The sequence below is a fragment of the Aedes albopictus genome, chromosome 2, assembly GCF_035046485.1.
Source record: "Aedes albopictus strain Foshan chromosome 2, AalbF5, whole genome shotgun sequence".
In the NCBI taxonomy this organism is placed as follows: Eukaryota; Metazoa; Arthropoda; class Insecta; order Diptera; family Culicidae; genus Aedes; species Aedes albopictus.
In genome coordinates, this window is record NC_085137.1 from 354910615 (window position 1) to 354931908 (window position 21294).

At 39.1% G+C, this 21294-nt stretch overlaps 1 protein-coding gene across 15 annotated transcripts in view; it reads right to left on the reverse strand.

The window, feature by feature from the left end:
• Positions 1-7226: 7226 nt before the first annotated feature.
• LOC115253829 (transient receptor potential cation channel subfamily A member 1) overlaps positions 7227-21294 on the reverse strand; it is a 105054-nt gene continuing 90986 nt past the window's right edge. For all 15 annotated transcript variants that reach the window (XM_062852771.1, XM_062852769.1, XM_062852770.1 and 12 more), the window contains 3 exons: positions 20952-21230; positions 20753-20883; positions 7227-7970 (listed from right to left, as the gene is read on the reverse strand). In XM_062852771.1, the coding sequence (XP_062708755.1) occupies positions 7797-7970; positions 20753-20883; positions 20952-21230 (584 nt within the window). In that variant the 3' untranslated portion in view covers positions 7227-7796. The remainder of the gene's footprint in view (positions 7971-20752; positions 20884-20951; positions 21231-21294) is intronic.

Genomic DNA, 21294 nt, shown 5'->3' on the forward strand with positions numbered 1-21294 from the left:
TGAAAGAAATTCGCTGCGGTTAGTTAGGGAACGTCCATAAATTACGTCACGCTTTTAGGGTGGTTGAGAAAAGTGACAACCCATACAAAAATTTCAGAGGTCTCATACAAAAGTATGACATAGGGGGGAGGGGGAGGGTTTGAAAATGGGAAATTTTGGCGTGGCGTCATTTATGGACGTTCGTACTGCTCGTTGTACCATGTGCAATGTTCTTGTGTTGCTGTATATTATTTACTAACAATATTTCCTTTTCAAGAGAACCGTTGAGATTCAGAGGAGTCCAGGGCTCACACTAACGAACTAACATTCTTTTCTTTCTTCTGTGAGGAAATGGACTTGTGCGCGAAGTAGATTTCACCGGAGCCGGCGGCGTTTATATAGTATTTTGAGGCAGCGGTGCCGGTGACGCTTTTTTTCAATTTCATTTTTAAGAATTGCTAGGTACTGCTAATCTTAAACGTCAATACAGAATAATTTGCTTTTCGTACCCAAAGAACAATTCTCTCCTATTTCACAAGAATTTTGCTAAAGAGAGTCCTTAAAAAATCCTTTATATGGACATTTACAAAGTCGCACATCTTTTCTAAGGATATTCTTTTCTAAAACTCATTCTAGACCAGTGTTGTCATGGCAAAATCAGAGTTGGTTACTCACTCTAGGTTTTAAAATTCTAACGCGCCATATACTGGTATACCCCTAAGATTTTTTTAAAATAGAACCTTATTTACATTGTATGGATATTTTTTTCTTATCAGGGCGATAATTATTTAGAACTAGCTGTCCCGGCAAACTTTGTCTTGCCAAGCTGTGGTGGTTTGACAATTGTTGAAGGCATAACGTCACCGCACTCTAGATTGGTTTCATTTCAATCGTGTTGATTTCCTTCCCAGCTCACGAAAATCAGTACTTTATCAATTTTCTTACTTTTCTAGTTGTTTTTCCTAACTTTTTGGACATATAAACACAGCCAACATGAATACGAATCGAACCATGCAAGACTCATGTTGATCGGTCCACCCGTTCTTGAGTTTTGTTGCCTCAAAGGAACTTCAAACTCATTTTTATATATATTTAGAATAGAATTTCTACTTACTTGAGAAATTCCGATTTCTGGTTTTATTGTTGGAGTACCTCGAGAGGTTCCCAAATGGATTTCTCTATGTATATATTCCCTTTGGGTTCTTTTCAGGAATTTTCCCAGGGATTGGTCAAGGTGTTTCTTCAGGCATCCTTCCAGAAAATTCTCAAGAGATTCTTCTGGAATTTCTGCCAGGGGTTGTAATTTTCTCTTGGAATTTATAGAAACCTTTCTTCAGGGATTCTTTCAGAAATTTTCCGGGGAACGTTTAGTTTCTTTCAGGGACTCCTTCAGAAATCATTTCAGTATTTATTTCTCCAGTAATTAACAAAGGAACTCTTTTTATAATTACACATAATCGTCCAGTTTAAATGGCATTGCTTCAGAGATTCCTCGGTGATTGTTTTAAGTATTCTTCCATTTAAGTTAACTTTGCATCGAAAATTCCTTTGGGAAAATATCTTTATTGCTTTTCATTCACTAATACCTTTGAGACATCAAGTGTAGAATTAGCTTTAGTTAAAATACACAAAAATAAAAATTAAATAAAATACCTTTCAGACATTTTACAAGAAATTCTTTCAAGAATCAAGGGTTTGTTCCTAATCATTCTCCAGGAATTCCTCCAGAAATTTCTTGAGATTTTTTCAAGAATTCCTCCAGTAGCTTTGTTTACAATTTGTTCATAGATTCTCAAAGTTTTTTTTTCAGGAACTTACTTCAGAAACTTCTTCAACATTTAATTCCTAAATTCCTCAAGGTTGTCCTTTAGAAATTCATGGATTGTCTCAAAAACTTCTTCAGGTTTTTTTTCCATAAACTTATCCAAAAGTTCCTCATACAATTCTTCTAGATATTCTTCTGAAACAATAACAAGGATTTCATCCAGGTTTTTCCCTAAAGATTCCTGTAGTAACTCCTCCAACGATTGCTTTTGAAATCGCTTCAATGAACTTTGTTCAGGAAGCTCGTTAGTAAATTTTCAAACATTTCTTTAGAAATTCCTTCAGGTTACCTTTGAAGAATTTCAATATTTTTTTGTGTGTAATTTCATAAAATATTTCTGTAAACATCTGTGGAGAAATATCTGAAAGAATTGCAGGGAGAATTTTTAAAGGAACCCCAGGTGATATTTCTGCAGAAACCGCAGCCCTAACACAAACGCCCCCTCCCCCCAACGTGGCTACGCCACTGTCTCTGCTGATATGGTTTTTGCTTGTCGTTCCTCCGGCATACAAGCTACGTGTCCAGCCCACCGCTGCCTGCCGTGTTTTATTCGCTTCACTATATTCATCTCTTTATGGTACTTTATACAATTCGTGGTACATGCGACGCCGCCAGATGCCGTCCTGGAGCGGACCTGGTGTAATGGTTAGAACACTTGACTATCACGCTGAGGACCTGGGATCGAATCCCACTCCCGACAAACTCGCAAAATGTGAGTTCTTCCTTCGGAAGGGAAGTAAAGCGTGGGTCCTGAGATGAACTAGCCTAAGGCTAAAAATCTCGTTAATACAGATAATAAAAAAGATGCCGTCCTCCAGTTTACCGCCGAGTATTGTTCACAGCACTTTACGTTCGAAGACTTCAAAGGCTATCCGATCAGCTTCTCTCAACGTCCACGATTCATGGCCGTATAAAGCGACCGGAAGTATCAGAGTCTTGTACAACGCAAGTTTTGTCTTCGTTTGCAACATACGAGACTTCAGCTGGTTTCGCAGACCGAAAAGGCCCAATTCGCAGCTGCAATCCGTCTTTTCACCTCGCGGGTAACATCATTATCGCACGTTACTAGAGTATCAAGAAAAACAAATTCGTCCACAACATCAAACTTTTCACCACCTAGCACCACTTCATCACCACTACCACGGCCGGACCAACGTTGACCACCAGTAATCTTGTACTTGGTCTTTGCGGTGTTAATCGTTTAGTCCTATCCTCACAGTCTCTCTTATAGAAGGTGTGATTGCCTCTTCCACGGCCGAAGGTCGATTCCGATGATGTCGATATCATCTGCGAAACCCAGGAGCATATGCGACCTCGTGACGCTCCTTGAACACCAGCTCTACTTATCGCTCCTTCCAGCGCTATGTTGAACAATAAGTTCGAAAGAGAATCGCCCTGCTTCAGCCCGTCTAAGGTTACGAACGATGACGAAATTTCATCCGCCACCCCTACACTTGATTTCGAACCGTTAAGCGTCGCATGAATTGTACGCCGCCTTGAAATCAATAAACAGATTATGGGTCTGCAAGTTGTACTCCTGAAATTTATCAAGAATCTGCCGCAGGGTGAACATCTGATCCGTCATTGATCGGCCCTCACGAAAACCCGCCGTCCGAGGCGGACCAGTCTAGGGCTGAAAGCCTCGTAAATAAAGCTAATAATAATAATGAAACCCGCCTGATATTCGCTGACGAAGGACTCCTCAATCGGCCTCAGCCTGTTAAACAGAATTCCGGATAAAACTTTGTACGCTGAATTGAGAACTGTTATGTAACTATAATTCACGCACTCCAGTCAATGCCCTTTTTTGGATAGATTGTAAATGAGACCATCCAACCAACTAGCAGGCAGTTCTTCCTCTTCTCATATATTCAATATAATACGATGTAAGAGTTGATACAGCTGCTCACTACCGAGCTTGGGAAGCTTGATCGGGAGTTCGTCTTTCCCAGCAGCTTTATTATTCTTCAGCCCTCTAATGACTGTCTAGACCTCGTCTAGCGCTGGATGTTCCACAGCTTGTCCGTCGTCGTCGATTCGAATTCTGTTTGTCGTTTTTCCATTCTCACCGTTCACCGTTCACCAACTCCTCGAAGTGCTCTCTCCACCTAGCAGCCACCATTGTTTTGTCTGTCAGCAAATTTCCTTGACGGTCGTTGCACATGACGGGAGAAGGCGCTGTTTTTCTCCGCACGCCATTGACAGTTTCGTAAAACCTCCGCATATTATTCTGCTCCATACTTTCATGGTATTTTTTCTTTCTGCGGTAGATTCGTTTTTCGGATGCTCTCGCTTCCCTATATCGCTCCCTTCTCTGCCGGGTCCCAGACACCATCATCCGGCTTCTGGCGACATTCTTCTCATCCGTTACCCTATGACACTCCTCGTCGAACTACCCGTTCCTAGGTCGTCTTTGAGCAGTGCCCATCACCTCCCGCGCTGCCGTACTCATCGCTCCGTGGATAGACTCCCACAGAGTGTTGAGATTATCTCTCATGTTGATTTCACTTATCCGCTCGTCCAGCTTCTGGTGATAAGTCAGCTACCGTACCGTCGTCTGCTGAAAAACACTGGATGTTGTAACGCATCGATCGCCGGTTCTCAGAGTCCGACACGTTTGATAACCGAGCTCGAATCTTATTAACTACGAGGTAGTGATCTGAGTCGATGTTGGATCCCCTAAAAGTTCTAACATCAATGACGTCCGAGAAGTGTCGGCCATTTACCAGCACATGGTCGATTTGGTTGCAAACTTCGCCATTTGGGTATCTCCAGGTGTGCTTGTGGATATTCTTGCGTGCAAAGTAGGTGCTACTAATGGCCATCCCCCTGGCAGCAGCAAAGTTAACTAATCTCAGGCCGTTGTCATTTGTGACGGAGTGAAGGCTCTTCGCACCGATGATTGGACGGAAAAAGTCCTCTCTTCCAACCTGCACGTTGGTGTCACCGATTACACGTCATGTTTTGGGCATTCTCCATTAGGTCTTGTCAAGGCATTCGTAAAACGCATCCTTCACGTCATCGGTTTTGTTGTTGATCGGCGCATAGACATTGATCAGGCTGTAGTTGAAGAATTTGCCTCGAATCCTCAATACGCAGATCCGCTCGTTGATCGGCTTCCATCTCATGACTCGCTTCATCTGTTTCCCGATCACTATGACTCCGACCCCATGTTCTGCCTTATCGCTGCCGCTGTGGTAGATGTTATATTTGAACAATGAGGTACAGATACAGGTGGCGCAGATAAACATTGCAAACCACTAGTTGTCTCTTTTGTTCTACCGCTGATCAAATGCAACTCAATTAGTGACGTCACTAATTGAGTTGCATAAGATCAGCGGTAGAACAAAAGAGACAACTAGTGGTTTGCAATGTTTATCTGCGCCACCTGTATCTGTACCTCATTGATATTTGAATGATGTGTTGGCGACAAGATCCACCATCGTTAATTAACGTTCACAAGATTTGGGCCACCACACTTCCTGAATGGCAGCAACACACACACACCAATCTACTGCAATTTATGAGGCAAAAGGCTCACTCGTCCAGGTTCATTTAAGGTCCTGACGTTCCAAGTACCGAGTTTTCAATCATAGTTCTTATTTCGTTGCCGAATCGGTTTCCGAGAGTATCATTCGCATTTTCTTTTATTATCTTCATTTTTCGTGGTGGTGTAAGGCTTCGACAGGCTACCTTACCGGGATCGCGCTGCCTACATCGCATTGGTGGGGCTGCCACCTTAGGTCGACTTCCGATCAAAAGTTTGGGGTCACCCCCTTAAAAACATGTAATTTTTTTAGGCCCATATCTTCGCCAATTTGCGTCCGATTTCAAAACCCTAGATCTCATTCAAAAGATAATAAGTCAAAGAAACTTTGAACATGATTTATAAGAAACTTTTTCAAAAAAAAAAATTGTATGTAAACTTAACCCAAAGTTGCCAAATTTTCTAAAAAATAAATATAAACTTACGCTTATATCGCTGGAAATTGGGTCGACCAAATTTTAAGATGAGAGCGGTAATATAACCCATTTTCTATTAGCTTTCAACTGCTTTTTACAGAACTTAGCTACAGAACTTAAGGGGTGACCCCAAAATTTTGGCCGATGACATGATGACGAGTTAATTTACTTAATAACTTTTTTTCTAGATTTTTTAGCTAAGTTCTGTAAAAAGCGACAAACTCACAAAATGTGAGTTCTTCCTTCGGAAGGGAAGTAAAGCGTGGGTCCCGAGATGAACTAGCCCAGGGCTAAAAATCTCGTTAATACAGATAAAAAAAAAAAAAAAAAGTTGAAAGCTAATAGAAAATGGGTTATATTACCGCTCTCATCTTAAAATTTGGTCGACCCAATTTCCAGCGACACTGCCGTAAGTTTATATTCATTTTTTAGAAAATTTGGCAACTTTGGGTTAAGTTTACATACAACATTTTTTGAAAAAGCTTCTTATAAATCATGTTCAAAGTTTCTTTGACTTATTATCTTTTGAATGAGATCTAGGGTTTTGAAATCGGACGCAAATTGGCGAAGATATGGGCCTAAAAAATGACATGTTTTTAAGGGGGTGACCCCAAACTTTTGATCGGGAGTGTATAGCTGATACGATACAACGTTTCATATTCAGCCACTGGATGGCAGAACAGACGCTGTTTAAGCCGCAGCTCCTTGGTGATCAGACGCTTGATCTACACGATGTACATAATTGCGGATAAAGGCAGAAACAACCCTTGTGTGGTACATAACTCTGTGATTGACGCGATTGTGTTTCAAGCCGTTGAAGAATTTGTGTGGTTGTATATGAAATGTATCAACAATGTTTCCAATGTGGTGATAAGACGTATCACAGCAGATATATCAATTAGTCTTTTTAAAAAACCCCAGGATTTTTCAATCCTGTGCTGATTCATCTCAGGGCCTACACTGTGTTTCCCTTCCGAATGAAGAACTCTCATGTTGTGAGTTTATCTGGAACGGAATTCGATTCCAGGTCTTCGCCGTGAAAGGCATGCGATTTAACCACCTATCCATGTCCGCTCCACAATTAATCTATCTACATATATCATTTGACAATAAGGCTTAGACGCTGATTAAATATATATTAGTCAGTTGGGTCACGTCATCAGGATGTCGGATAGCAACCCGACTAAAATGGTCCTCAGAGCCATCCGCTCGGTACTAGAAGACGTGGTGTGCAGCGAGCTAGGTAAGTCGATCAAGGGGAGGACGATTTGCGGACCCTTCGCAGAGTGCGGAACTGGAGACATACAGCCATGGACCGAGTAGAATGGAGACGACTCCTACGTACAGTAATGGACACTCAGGCCTTAGTCTGACTGGTAAGGTAAGGTAGTCAGTTGGGAAGAAGCTACTAAAGGTGCAGGAAAGGCGATTCTTTCTAAATTGAAATTAAAAATTTAGCTTGAAATGCATGCTGTGAAGCTTAAAATGACATACAATTAACACTCTTTATTAAGTATATTTTTGAACATATTCCAATTCAAGTTTCCGCAAGTTAAACATGGTAATGCAAAGGAGATGCAATGTTTGTGTTACTTAATGAGAACATTACACAACCATGTTTCACGTTTCAGTTATCCCATGAATCGATGTTTTTTTTACATATAAGTGCCACAAATTTCTTGGCTTTAAACATTTAGTAAAGCCCTGTTGTATTCCATTGGTATCTATTGAAAGAGCTCTATCTTCCATTAACTGGTCGTAGATAATTGTTTCAGGGATTGACTAGGTTTAATCTCTCAGTAAATTGTTTCCCTGAATTCCGAACATACAAAACAGCGATGGGAACTACAACTTCTATGATTTTCATAACATTTTGATACAAATGTACGTTTCACTTAGTTCTTAATTTAAGTTTTTTTTTGTAATACATCATGCCTTGCAGTGCTTACAAAACTAATTCACTGACATTCATCGGCTCACAGATTCCATCACAAAATGCGATGTCCTAGGTAGATTCGAAAACCATCCCTTACTTGCTAATCGACTTGTTGAAACTCATAGCGGCGCGAAGCTTCTTGCGAATCCTTGGCGAGGACCAGCGCGAGGTGGTTCCACCGGGTCCTCGCAGGGCACCGATACCTTTGACGTCACTGGTTGCCACACCTTCGTCCACGTCGTCTGCTTCTGTTTTGATTTCCATTTTCTAGAAGAGGGATACAATGTGAAGCGAAATGATAGAATGTGAGAATTTTGTATGATCCATAATATCGCAATAGTTAAAGGTCATCAGAATGTAATAGATCCCCCCAGAGCCACGAGCAGTATTTATTACCATGAATTCCATGGTAGTGCACGAACACCTCAGAACTAAACAACTACCTAATGGGAGCAATTTGTACATGAATCGATTATTGGTATATCAATAGCTGAGTAGTTTCTAACACGTTGCAGGATTGGACATACCAAACTCACCAAGAAGCACCTATTCGATCGACATCAATCCAAAACGTGTGAAGTTTGTAAAGTTGAACTATCCGTTGAACACCTAATCACTAGTTGTAAGAAATACGACGACCTACGTAACAAGATTGGCATCAACAGCAACATTCAAATCGCACTTAGTAATTCTAAATCAGAAGAAACCAAACTGTTAAAGTTTTTAAGGAAAAGTAGTTTATTTGAACTATTGTAATAGTTGTTATAATTATTTACTAAGAGGCGAATGAACCCCTCTGGTTTAAAACCTCTATAATAAACGCAAAAAAAAAAAAAAAATAGCTGAGTAGTGGACGTTAGTCCACTCCACTATCTAGCGCTGTGCACAGGGGTTCGTAGCTTGAATCTCCATTCATTGAAGTCTCCCACACAAGAAAAACTATAAACGGCCCGGCTTGGGGCACAGCGCTGTGTACCAAAAGCTACCCAAGCTAATATTCCTGAGGGTCGCGAAAGCGTACTGTGCCGTTCAATACGGTGCGCTCTGCGTTATCACTGGTATAGTGACTATTGATATCCTTATTGGGGAGGACATAGAGTGCTTCGGAATGCGCGGCAAAAGAGGCATACGCAAGACTGCCAGATTGACATTGGAACAGTTCTACCGGGCTCATTCGCAAATTACGTAACGGAAAATTTCCCAGTTTTAGACAGCCTCCCTCTTCCACGCAACAACTTTTGTATGGGGAATTTCGGATTTTCGTATGGAGCGTAACACAGCGGTAGACTCCCTCCCTCCCTTCTCTCTTACCCAAAGGAAGGTGGACCCACAAGTTGATTCCGAGGGTAGATAGTTGGGATAACATGTGCTATGTGGTAGTAAGTTACTACTAGTAACACTCCACCTGATCCAGGTCCTTTCGAGTCATGGTTGCATCCGGCAGTGAGTCATCGCCATCGTTTCGGTCATGAGGGTTCTCCTGAATGTCCGGTTTGTGTTGGTTTGGTGGAAACGGCGGAACGACGTTTTCGCACAATGTGTGACCGCACGCTTTCCACATGCGGGGAGGACACAACTCCGGACAATCTTATCCAGAGGTTGTGTAATGATGAGTTTTCTGAAATGGAGCTACAGATGCGGTGGCGCGTGGACTCGGAGAATGGTTAGTTCAAACGCTATACAGTGATCAAAGGGTTCGGAGTCGGCTACGTAGGTCATAACGGTGCCATGAGGCCGAAATCGACCCTTACAGCGATTATGTGACCGCGATAAGGAACATTCTGGTAGCGTTGCTGTCGTGGCGTCCGTCTACGCGGTTGAAAACGGATCCCTAGCAAGGTCGGGGCAGGTGGAGGCCCCATATCGACACGTTTTTCTGGGTACTGGCTGTAAGCCTGTAGTTACGGGCAGGTCAGAACGATGTGCAGTTGGAAGTACGCGTGGTGTCGACGCTGCCTGCCTTCCGAAGACAAAGGGAGTGGCGAGAACCACTCGAGAAACTGGCTAAGTGCCAGCATGCTATCTTGGTGGACTCCTCAAAGCGAATCATCGATGTTCGTTGTTGTAGGCTACACAGCTAACCTTGAGGGTGCGATGTGCACTAATCCTTCTGTGAAACAATGCCTTCTTGGTGGTTACGAAGAGACGAAAGGTTTGGCGGCCATGGGAATGTGATTTAGTGGGTCCAGGAAAGAGTAGTCCCTGCCTTACTTTTGTTGTAGAATACGGTCCTTAACCCCACACTACCTGGACCTTCCTATTCAGTTATTGGCGTAGCTAGAGGGGGGCCTGAGGGGCCAGCCCCTCCTCCCAGAAACCACCAGCCCCCCCCCCCCAAATTTTCAGAACTTTATATAGGGAAATTAGAAAAAAATCTGAAAACCACTGTCTTAATGACAAACATAGATCTATAGTAGACATTTATTTGGCCTAATATGTGTTCAAATTGATAAGACTATTCTCAACTTGTCACACATTACAAAATCATTGTCTAAAATGGACTGTTGGTTTTGTTTGGAAATATGATATAACCAGAATTATATTAGCAGCACTATTTGTACAACTTCTTTTTTTTTTAATCACCGAGAAATAAAATCGAAATGATAGTTCTTAAAGGAATTCTTTGATGGGTATCCCAATGAACCTCTGATTTTTTTAGCAGCATTACTGCAAAATATTGTTAAGTGCTTCATTGTGGAATTCAAGGATCATGTCAAAAAAATCTGGTAGAATTTGCAATGGAATTTTTTGAATCCCTAAAGAAAATAGATGCCACATAATAAGAAAGGGTGCATATAGTTGAAGCGTGAACCCGAGTGTGCATGGAGCAACCTTAGCTAATTTTACCAACTACAGGGGATAGACAAAATGATCGGGACAGGCAAAATTTTCACTTTTAGAAAAATGTTCAACTAGCTGTAACTTTTCGAAAAGTGCATCGAATGTTCTCCAATTTTTACTGTAAGTTCTAGTTGAACAACTTTGAGCTATTATATTTCCGGATTTATTGCACCGATTGTAATAAAATCAATCGATTCACTATTTTTTAGCAGATTGGTCTATTTTTAATAAGTATTCTATTACTTGTTCAATTTGTTGGCGGCTATGTTGTTACTGTCCTTCAAAACACCTTTATATATAAGTGAATTAGAGGGAAATTAAATGAACTATAATTTGCATCTTGAATTTTTAAACGATGTTGCAGTTTTAGACAATTTAATTTTTTATTAGAAAAATAATCTAATCGTTATAATTTTCTTACGTGTTAAGAATTGTAATATAATTTAACTGGTTTTCATAGCTCAGCAAATTTCATTTCATTCGGTTCATTGAATCCAGAGATATAACAGCTTAAAGTTGACTATCGGATAATTTTACCTTTTCCAAGAATCTTTATAACTTCGTGGAGAATGGCCCGATCTTTCCCAAATTTGGACCACTGATACACAACTAGTTGATCAACTTACAGTAAAAATTTGAGAATATTCGATGCACTTTTAGAAAAGTTACAGCTACTTGAACATTTTTTGAAAAGAGAGAATTTTGCCTGTCCCGATCATTTAGTCTATCCCCTGTACTTTTGATAACTGAATGTAGCACGATGAAATTGAAAATATAAAATTATATTCTAAATGCATTACTTCACAGAGCAGTCACGCTGTTGTCTTTTGTACATTCCGTTACAAAAACCTTGCCTATTCTACACATATCAACGTGGTGCTTTTAACGGTGGCCAATTGCTGGAAGATTAGGGGTTTTTTTAGTTGTGTTTTTTTTTTCTTCTGGAGCTTGTAATTTTTTTTTTGGTCATATTTACAAAACCAACTCTTTTGGAAATTTTGAACTCTTGGAGTTTCTTGAAGGTATTTCCAGAGAAATCTCAAATAATGGATTTTTTTGCAAAAATCATGGACTTCCCTGGAAGAATTCCTGGACGAATAGCTGGAATGTATTCAAAAAGAAATGTCTGGAGGAATTTAAGAAGGAATTCCTAGAAGAATTCGTGGTGCGTTTTCTAGAGAAATCCCAGTAGGAAACCCTGGGAGAATTCCGAAACAGTCTTCTCTGGGTGAATTCCTGAAGGATTTCCTAGATAAATGTCTGGAAGCGCTTCTAGCATGCAAGTACTTATATGTTTAAAGTAGGTAACAGTGACTGTGAAAGAATCACAGGATATATTCCTGAAAGAATCGCAGAACAGATTTCTGAAGAAACTACTTTGCAGGAGCTGTAGGGGGTATTCTTGAAGGAATTCATGGATGGATTCCAGAATAAATCCGTGGATGAACTCCTTAAAAACTTCTCGGAGATAATAGTAAAAGAACTTTTCAATGACTTCTTGGGGAATTTCCCGGCTGCAGTATCCATCTAAAATTATCTTAAAGAATTCCAATACAAATCGCTGCACAGTGGAGCACCTAGTACATCAAAACTGATCAAAATTATTTTGACGCATTTTCGCAACCCAAATGCAACCCAAATTAGTAATGAAACGTATTTCATAGTTTTCGTATTTTTTTATTTCGTCATTAGGGTGACCAATTTTATGATTGTAAAAGTCAAGATTTTTCGAAACTAAAATTTTTCAAAAAATCACAACTTTTGAACCAGTTGACCGATTTTAAACTTCTTTTTTTTTTGCTTGAAAGCTGTTGAATTCTAGTTTTCAGCAAAAATACGTTCAGAGGGCCAAACAGTGTTTTAAGGCAAATAATATCATATAATAATATAATTATCACGATTTTTTTCAAAGTGTTGCAACTTTTGAAATCGGAAACATCCGGAAGGTTTTCTTTCTGCATTTGAAAGAGGAACAATAGTTTTATCATACACTAAAAGCAGATTTTCCGGAAACAGCCGGAAAATCAACTTATTTCATTTTGAATATACGGTAAAGGATTCCATCAAATATTTTTTTCAATATTTTCATATATTATATGTAAATTCAACGTCAATTTGTTTGGGTTTCAAATTAACAGAATAACAACATTAACCTTCTTTAACAAACTGCATCGTTGAATTGATTGACTATCAATTTCATTCACTTTGTACGGTCAAAACTAGCACGCGCTGTGAGTCATATCAAAGAAAACGGCTAAACTTCAGCTTCACTTAACCTCTTCTGATAAGCGTAAACAAAACATTTGGACACTGCTTAGCTGTCAAACGATTACACGATAACTACACTTAGCAAAAACACAACGGAAAACCCAATTACTTCATTTTGAGTTTTTCCACTTATGATCAGGTTTTGATGTGATTTACTCCAATGTGCGCTGGAAGAATTCCTCTAGAAATTATTCAAGTAATTAAAAAAAAGGTAATCCTGGAAAAAATCTTGGGTGAATCCCTGGAATTTCGGACATTTCAGACCGAACCCCTGAATAAATTTTTGAAAAGATCCCGAGAGGGATTTCTGAAGAGTCTACAGGAATTCCATGAGCAATTTCTGAAGGAACTCTTGGAGCAATCCCTAAAGGAATACCTGGAAAAATCCCTGGAGGAATTCCTGTTCGTATGTCTGGAGTAAACCCTGTAGGAATCCCTGGAGGAATTTCTGAAAGGAGAAATTCTAGAGCAATTATGGGAGCAATCACTGGAGAAATGTCTGAAGAAATCACTTGAGAAATCCCTAAAGGTGTTCTTAGATAAATTTCTGGATAAATCATTGGAAGAGCTTCTGGGCGAATTCCAGGGGCTAGGAGTTCTTGGAGAAACCCCTGGAGGAATTCCTGGAGGATTTTCTGAAAGTATACCTGAAGGAGTTCCTGGAGAAATCGCTAGGGGTATTCTTGCAGAATTCCCTGGAGGAATTTCTGAAATAATATTTTAAGGATTTCCTGGAGGCGCACTTGTAGAAATTCTTGGACGAATGCCTGGAGCAATCTCTGAATAAATTCCTATATGAATTCCTAGCGGAATCTCTAGAGGAATTCTGGGAGGGACCTCTGGTAGAACACTGGAACAATCCCTAGATGAAAAATTCCTAGAGTAATCTCTGAAGGAATTTCTGGAGGAATTTCTATAGGAATACCGGAAGGAAACCCTGGAAGAATCCCTGGAGGAATTCCAGGAGAAATTCCTGGAATACTTACTGGAGAAATTCCAGGATGAATTCCTGTAGCAAACCCTGGAAGAAATCTTGAAGGAATCCCTGGAAAAAAATCTGAAGAAACCACTTGAGGAATTCCTGAAGGAATCCTTACAGAAATTTCTGGAGAAATTCTGGGAAGAAATTCTGGGGGAATTCTTGGAAAAATGCCAGAGGAATCCCTTGAAGAATTCCTGGAGGAATCCTTAGAGAAATTTCTGGAGAAATTCCAAAAAGAATTCGTGGAGGCATGCATGCAGGAACTTCTGAACAAATTTCTGGCGGAATCCTAAGAGGAATTCCTGTAGAAATCAATGGAAAAATTCTTTGAGAAATCCTTGAAGCAACTCCTAGAGAAATCGCTGGAGGTACTTCTTGACAAGTGCTTGGCAGAATCCCTGGAGGAATTTCTGAAAGTATACCTGGAGGAATTTCTGGATAAATCACTAGAGGGATTCTTGCAGGAATCTCTGGAGGAATTTCTGAACAAATAATTTGAAGAAGGAATAATCCTTGGAGAAATTTCGGGACAAATGCCTGGAGCAATCTCTGGATAAATTCCTAAATGAATTCCTGGTGGAATCTCTGAATTCCTCCAGAGATTTCTCAAGGAATTCCTGGATGAATCCTTGGAGGAATTCCTTAAGGAACTCCTGAACGAAACCCTGGAAGAATCGCTGTAGGATTTCCAGGAGAAATTCCTGGAGGACTCCCAAAATATATTCTTAGATGAATTCCTGAAGCAAACCCTGGAAGATATCCTGAAGGAATCCCTCGATGAATTCCTGGAGGGTTTGCTAGAGAATATGTGGGAAGAATCCCTGGAGAAATTTCTGAAGAAATGTCGTGAGGAATTCCTGGAGGAATCCTTAGTGAAATTTCTGAAGAAATTCTTGGAAGAATTCCTGGGGGAATACATGGAAAAACACGTGGAAGAATTCCTGGAGGAATCCCTGAAGCATTTTCTAAAGGAATCTCGAAAGGAATGCCTGGAGGATATTCTGGACAAATTTGGTGGAATTCCAAGAGAAATCCCTAGAGGATTTATTGGAGAAATTCCGTTCCTGAAGAAATTTCTAGAGAAATTCCCAGAGAAATTCCTAGAGAAATTCCCAGAGGAATTTCTAGAGGAATTCCTGGAGGAATCCCTGTATAAATTCCATGAGGAATCCCTGGAGAAGTCCCTGGAGGTATTCCTGGAGAATTTCCTTGAAGAGCCAATGAAGCACTTTCTGGAGGAATCCCTTGAGGAATACCTGAAGGAATCTCTAGAGGAATTCCTTGAAATATCTCTAGTGAAATACTTGTAGGAATTTCTGGAGGAATACTTAGAGGAATTTCTGGACGAATCCCTGTAGGATCTTTTAAAGGAATCCACACAATAATTGCCAGAGGAATCTTGGAAGAATTCCTGGAGGATTTTTTTTTGGAGAATTCCTGGAAGAATTCTTGGAGGAATCCCAGGAAGATCAATTTATGATGCAATTCTAGTAGGAGTTTCTGAAGGAATCCCACTAGGAAGTACTGAAGAAATCGAAACTGTGAAAAAAAAAACATTGAAATTCCTGAGGAAATCCTGAAGGAATCTTTAAAAGAGTACGTAGAGGAACTCTTGGAGGAATCCCTGTAGCAGTTCGTCAAGGACGTGTAAAAATAGCAAACGTTTAAATACACAAAAACAAAAAAAAAAAGTTCCTGGAGGATTCCCTGGAAGAGTTCCTGAAAATAAAACCCTGGAGGAATCTCGGAAGCAATTCCAAGATCAACTCTTGAGGGAATCTCTAAATAGCTCTTGGAAGAAGTCTTGGAGTTCTTGGAGAAGTTTCTGAAAGAATTCCAGGAGGAATTCCTGAAGGAATTCCTAAGAAGAGCTTTTAAATACTAGATGTTGTTCCTGATAGAATCACAGAAAGAATTCCCGAGTGAATACCTGGAGGAATTCTTGGAGAAATTTGTGAAGAATCCCCATGATGAATCCCGGAAGCAATCCCAAGATGAATTCCATAGGGAATCTCAGGAGAGATATTTTTTAGCGAATTCCTGGAAAAATTTCTGTAGGAAGACCTGGATAAAAAAATCTGAAGAAATTCATGTCTGCTGTAATTTGTGGTCGAATTATTGAAGCAACACTTGAATGGTCTCCTAAAGGATTTTTGTACAATTTTTTAAAGAAATTTCTGATTAAATTTTTGAAAAATCTCTAGTAAAATTTTCTTAAAGAATTTCTGAAAGACATTCCTGCAGAAATACTTCGAATAATTTCAGATGGACCTATTAGAGAAATATCTAGGGGAACTCCGGAAGGAATATATGGAGAAATTCCTGAAGAAATCTCTGTAGGAATACCTGCAGCCATACCTTAAAGGATATCTTGAGAAATCCCCGAAAAAATATCTGGTTTAATCCCTAGATGAATTCTTGAAGGAATCTCTGGAGGAATTCATGATGGAATCACTGCAGCAAGCTATGGAAAAAATCATGGAGGAATTGTTCATACTCATATAGTTAACGAAACTAGAAACTAATTAAACCAGTCATTTTGATTCCTCAAAACTTCAATGCCGATTTTCATATACACATATCGGGCACCCATGCCGCTCAAAAGTCATCTTTTTTTTTCCTCCCCTGTTGGGGAAATTAAGCCACTGCGTCCAATAGGCTGAACTTTTGTGGCATGAAGTCATCTAAAGCTTGTCCCCTTCCAGAAAAAATCCTAGCTACGCCAATGCTATTCAGGTGCTGTTGAGCAGATTATCTCTCCATGGTTTAGAGAAAAAAATACCACAGACAAGCAGACGTATCACTTTTCAATATAACTTGGTACACTCATTTAATAATGAATTTGAGTTTTATTTGATTTCCGCGATTTTGTCCTCAGAACTGCTAGTGTTCGATCACTTTGACGATTACTAGTAAAAGTTGCTGAATGATGCAATTGAAAATAATTTATTTATTTATTTATTTTGAACTCAACTGTATAGTGTGAATTTGGGAGGATAGGATTACTATTGGCATTATGACCTTAGCTCATTTGTCGAAAATTAGATGTAGACAAGTAAAGTAAAAACGGTATAACATTTTGAGGCGATAAGAAGCAAAGTTTTGCTTGGATGCAAATGAAAAAAAAAACTTTTTTTTCGAGTAAATGTGACTCCAAGTTTTTCATTATTTTTTATCCCATAATCAACATAAACATTATCATAAAAATACCTACTGAAAAAAAAATTATGTCCGAATAATTTTTGAATACGATCAAACATTTTGATTTTTGTGATTTTTTGATTGGACAAAAAGGTTACTCACTCGGCTAAAATATAACCGACACATAAAAAGTGATTATCCTTAAATAATTCCAAAATTCACAGTGATGAAACATGGGTGTAGTCAAAGATATGTAACAAAAATTCCATAATCAAATAACAAATAAATAATTCAAAATTTATATAAATAGATTCGATTCTATGCAAACTCTGCTGGCATAAACATGTGGAAAAACAGTTAGAAAAAGCTAGAAATGCTTTCTGGGGCTGTAAAAGAACTTTTGGGAGGAAATGGGGCTTGAAGCCGAAGATGATACTTTGGATTTATATGGCCATTGTGAAACCCATTATTACTTATGCTTCTATTATTTGGTGGGAAAAGACCAAACAAGTTACAACTCAAACAAAATTAAACAAGCTACAAAGGCTTGCAACAGCTTCACTAACTGGGGCAATGCATAGCACCCCATCAAAAGCTTTGGATGCAATGCTAAATCTTCTGCCATTGCATGATTGTATTCAAATAACAGCTGCTAAAAGTGGTCTAAGTATGAGAAGGTCCTTAAATCTCAATGATTATAATCTTAGAGGGCATATGAGCATACTAAAGATTTACGAAATCGACCCAGTATATTTGGTCAATGAAGATTACATGATAAAGCGTAACTTTTTTGGTCATCTATTTTGTGTTGCTGATGTGACTCGTCAGGATTGGGAAACAGGGGAGCCAGATTTTCGATCTGGTTCAACTGTTTTTTACACTGACGGCTCAAAACAAGACAATTTGGTTGGGGCTGGTATTTTTGGCCCTGGTTTCAACGTTTCATTGCCACTGGGAAGGTGGCCTACTGTCTTCCAGGCTGAAGTCTATGCTATTTTGGAATGTGCCGACATATGTCTCAAAAGGCGCTATAGAAATGCTAATATTTGTATATGTTCGGATAGCAAAGCAGCATTGAATGCTTTGATGTCCAAAGTCCTCGAAACTAGTCTTGGAATGCTCGAAGCTACTGCAGCAATTGTCCTGTCGCAATAAGGTTAATCTGTATTGGGTTCCTGGGCATCGCGGAATAGAAGGAAATGAAAAAGCTGATCAGTTGGCAAAACAAGGGTCATCCACTCAATTCATAGGACCGGAGCCATTTTTTGGATTGGCTCCAAGTGCCTTAAAAATGAAATTCAAGATTTTAGAAGAGTTTAAAATTAAGCGTAACTGGATGAACATAACTGATTCTCGTCAATCTAAGCGATTCATCACACCAGACGCCATTAACACACTAAGGCTAATAGACCTGAACAAAAATGACCTAAGTACTTACACTGGACTAATAACTGGCCACTGCCCTTGCAAATACTATCTCAAATTGATTGGTAAATTGCAAGAAGATAAATGTCGATTTTGTAAATTAGAGACTGAAACGTCTGAGCATTTATTGTGCGAGTGTGTTGCACTTTATCACAAGCGCTGTAGATTTCTGGAAAGGGGCCTAATGGGGCCTCAGGAAATTTGGGCTTCTCATCCCAAACATGTACTAAGTTTCATACGAAACGCGGTACCTGATTGGGACAAACGCCATTTGCTGTGAGGATAGTCACTCCTGATAGTGTCGATTCTTTTCAGTACGGCAATAAAAAAAAAATGAAGAGGATGACGCCACAGAGATCAAATCAATGGTCGCAGTGGCATTATGTCCCCAACAAGGAAAAAAAAAATGCAAACCACAGAGATGGTATAATGCAAACAAGGATGTTATCCATTTTTTAAGTCCGATGACCTTTAGCAAATTAGGGCATAAAGCAATTGCTCGGTAAAATGCAGACATTGTTATACCGTCTTTTCAGTTCCATTGTCGTGTAAGTTTAATTTAGCTTTTGATTGCTTCGAATTTTCCTAAATCCTAAAGGAAATTTAGTTTTATTTTTATTATATTTTTGCGATATTTTTATTACGAAATTTCATTTTTTTTTGAAACTTGTATTTATTTATGGAAAGTTCAAATCTTTTTGATGGAAAAAATATTGTTTTTTTTTATTGCAACTGATGTTTCATTTACAGCTTTCCAACGTTTTTTATTGATTGAAAATCAATTAATTATTTATGGAAAATTTAGATTTCTTCATGCATTTTTTATTTGTTTATGGAACTTTTGATTGATTACATCCCTGTTTCTTCATTGGGACTTTTAGAATTACTTGTGGAGATTTTCTTATTATCGAACAGTTCGAGCCGATGGGCCTCCGATTTTCATGAAAATTTCCCCTGAGGTAGAGATCATGGATATGATATGGTGTTTGTTCCCAACCAGTTCTCAATATTTCATTATAGTTTCGCGCCGAACCCACCTCCAATCTAGTACCACAATTGAGTGCTAGATGGTAGTAGTAGTGCTAGAAATGAGTAGCATGAATTAAATAGTTGTAAGTAGTAGTAGCCAGTTAGGTTTCATTAAACCATAAATTATAAAATAAAATTATTCTAAGTTGAACTCCCGAAGAAATAAAGTGTCCTTAAATAGTTCCAATATATATTTGCGAGTCAATAAAGTGATCTTCAAAGTGCCAAACGTTTCCTATTGCGAAGAAGAAATCCTCCTAGTGGCAGTTAGCTGCAACACAGCGAGCTTTGTGGAGCGTAAAATAGTGCTTACCCGGTAACACCGGTCCCGCACGGTGTAAGGCTATCCAACAGCCAGTGTCCGATTTTCACTCCGAAGCAATTTCTCCGGAAATCACGAACCTGCCCCAACATATGGTATTGAAAAAAATCATAGTTGGCAGTTTTCCCGGAAAACGCTAGATACAATTTCACGATTTTTCAAAATTTTCTGAAGCATCCCATACTTAAAAAAATCATATCTCAAAAACTATGCATCGTAGAATGAAACACCGTTTGTTCTAAGATGCATAGTTTTAGACATGATGGGGTATTTTAGAATATTTTAAAAAATCGTGGAGTTTCATTTAGCGTTTTCCGGGAAAATAGCCAACTTGTTTTTTTAATTACTTATATGATATATATCCATGGTGAAATTTTCATAAATATCGGAGACCTTTTGGCCCAAACCTGTTCGGTAATAAAAAATCCCCTTATGGTTGTTTTACTTATTATGGAACGTTTAATTGTCTGTTAACTGGGCTCGTCATTCGTCAATTTGAGGATTTACAATCAACGATGCCAAAACATTTTAAAATTGAGGGGCTCAGAATCAAAGGGGTGTAAGTGACCATTTTGTCGATTTTGAGCTGAGCATATAATAAAATTCTTTTCAAATTTCAAGCTTTCAGGAATTTCTACGATGATTGGAAAAATTACAATAAATCAGAGAAAATTGAGTTGATTTGGAAACTCCATACATTTTGTATGGGATGAAAAATTAGTCAAAAACTTAAAACCTCATCAGTGGAGCTGACCTGGTGTGGTGGTTAGAACACTTGACTATGACGCCGAGGACCTGGGATCGAATCCCACTCCCGACATACTCACAAAATGTGGGTTAGTAAAACATACTCACAAAATGTGGGAAGTAAAACGTGGGTCCCGTGAACTAGCCTAAGGTTAAAAATCTCGTTAATACAGAAGAAAAAAAAAAAAAAAAAAAAACAACCTCATTTACTCGAAAGTGGGTTTTTTGTCACTTACACCCCTTTGCTTCTAACCCCTCAATTATTCTCCGCAATCTTAGTGATGCAATATTTACCTGAACAATTAAACGAAGTAGTTGATGTTGGTTATCCAATGCAGAGCTGATTTCACGTAATTTTCGTTTCTGTTTTTCCAATTCCGTGACAACGTAATCTTCATTGTTGTCCAATACGAAATCGATTCCTCCTGTAAATGTACATTTATTGCAAATGACTCTTAATAATTATATCACAGCGATATGAAATCACACAAACCTTTGTATTCATCGGTGAATGGATTACAGAACCACTTGCGCAACACCGAATCCAGGAATCCCAGCTTACACTTTTTCTCATTGGGATATTCAATCAGTTCCATTTTGTCAACCATTTCCAACCACATTTGCGGCAACTTGCGCTCCAGCTCGGTGTGCAGAACCACTTGCATGGCCAATCGTTTCAGCTGAGCATTTCGTCGAACGGATTCGATATCACCAACCGCCAAACCAATCAGCAGATTCATCAACAGGATTGGCATCAGTATCATGAAGAGACCTTCAGTGGAATAAGAAACAAAAACGTGTCACACATAATAAATTACACATGAATGTCAGAAAGT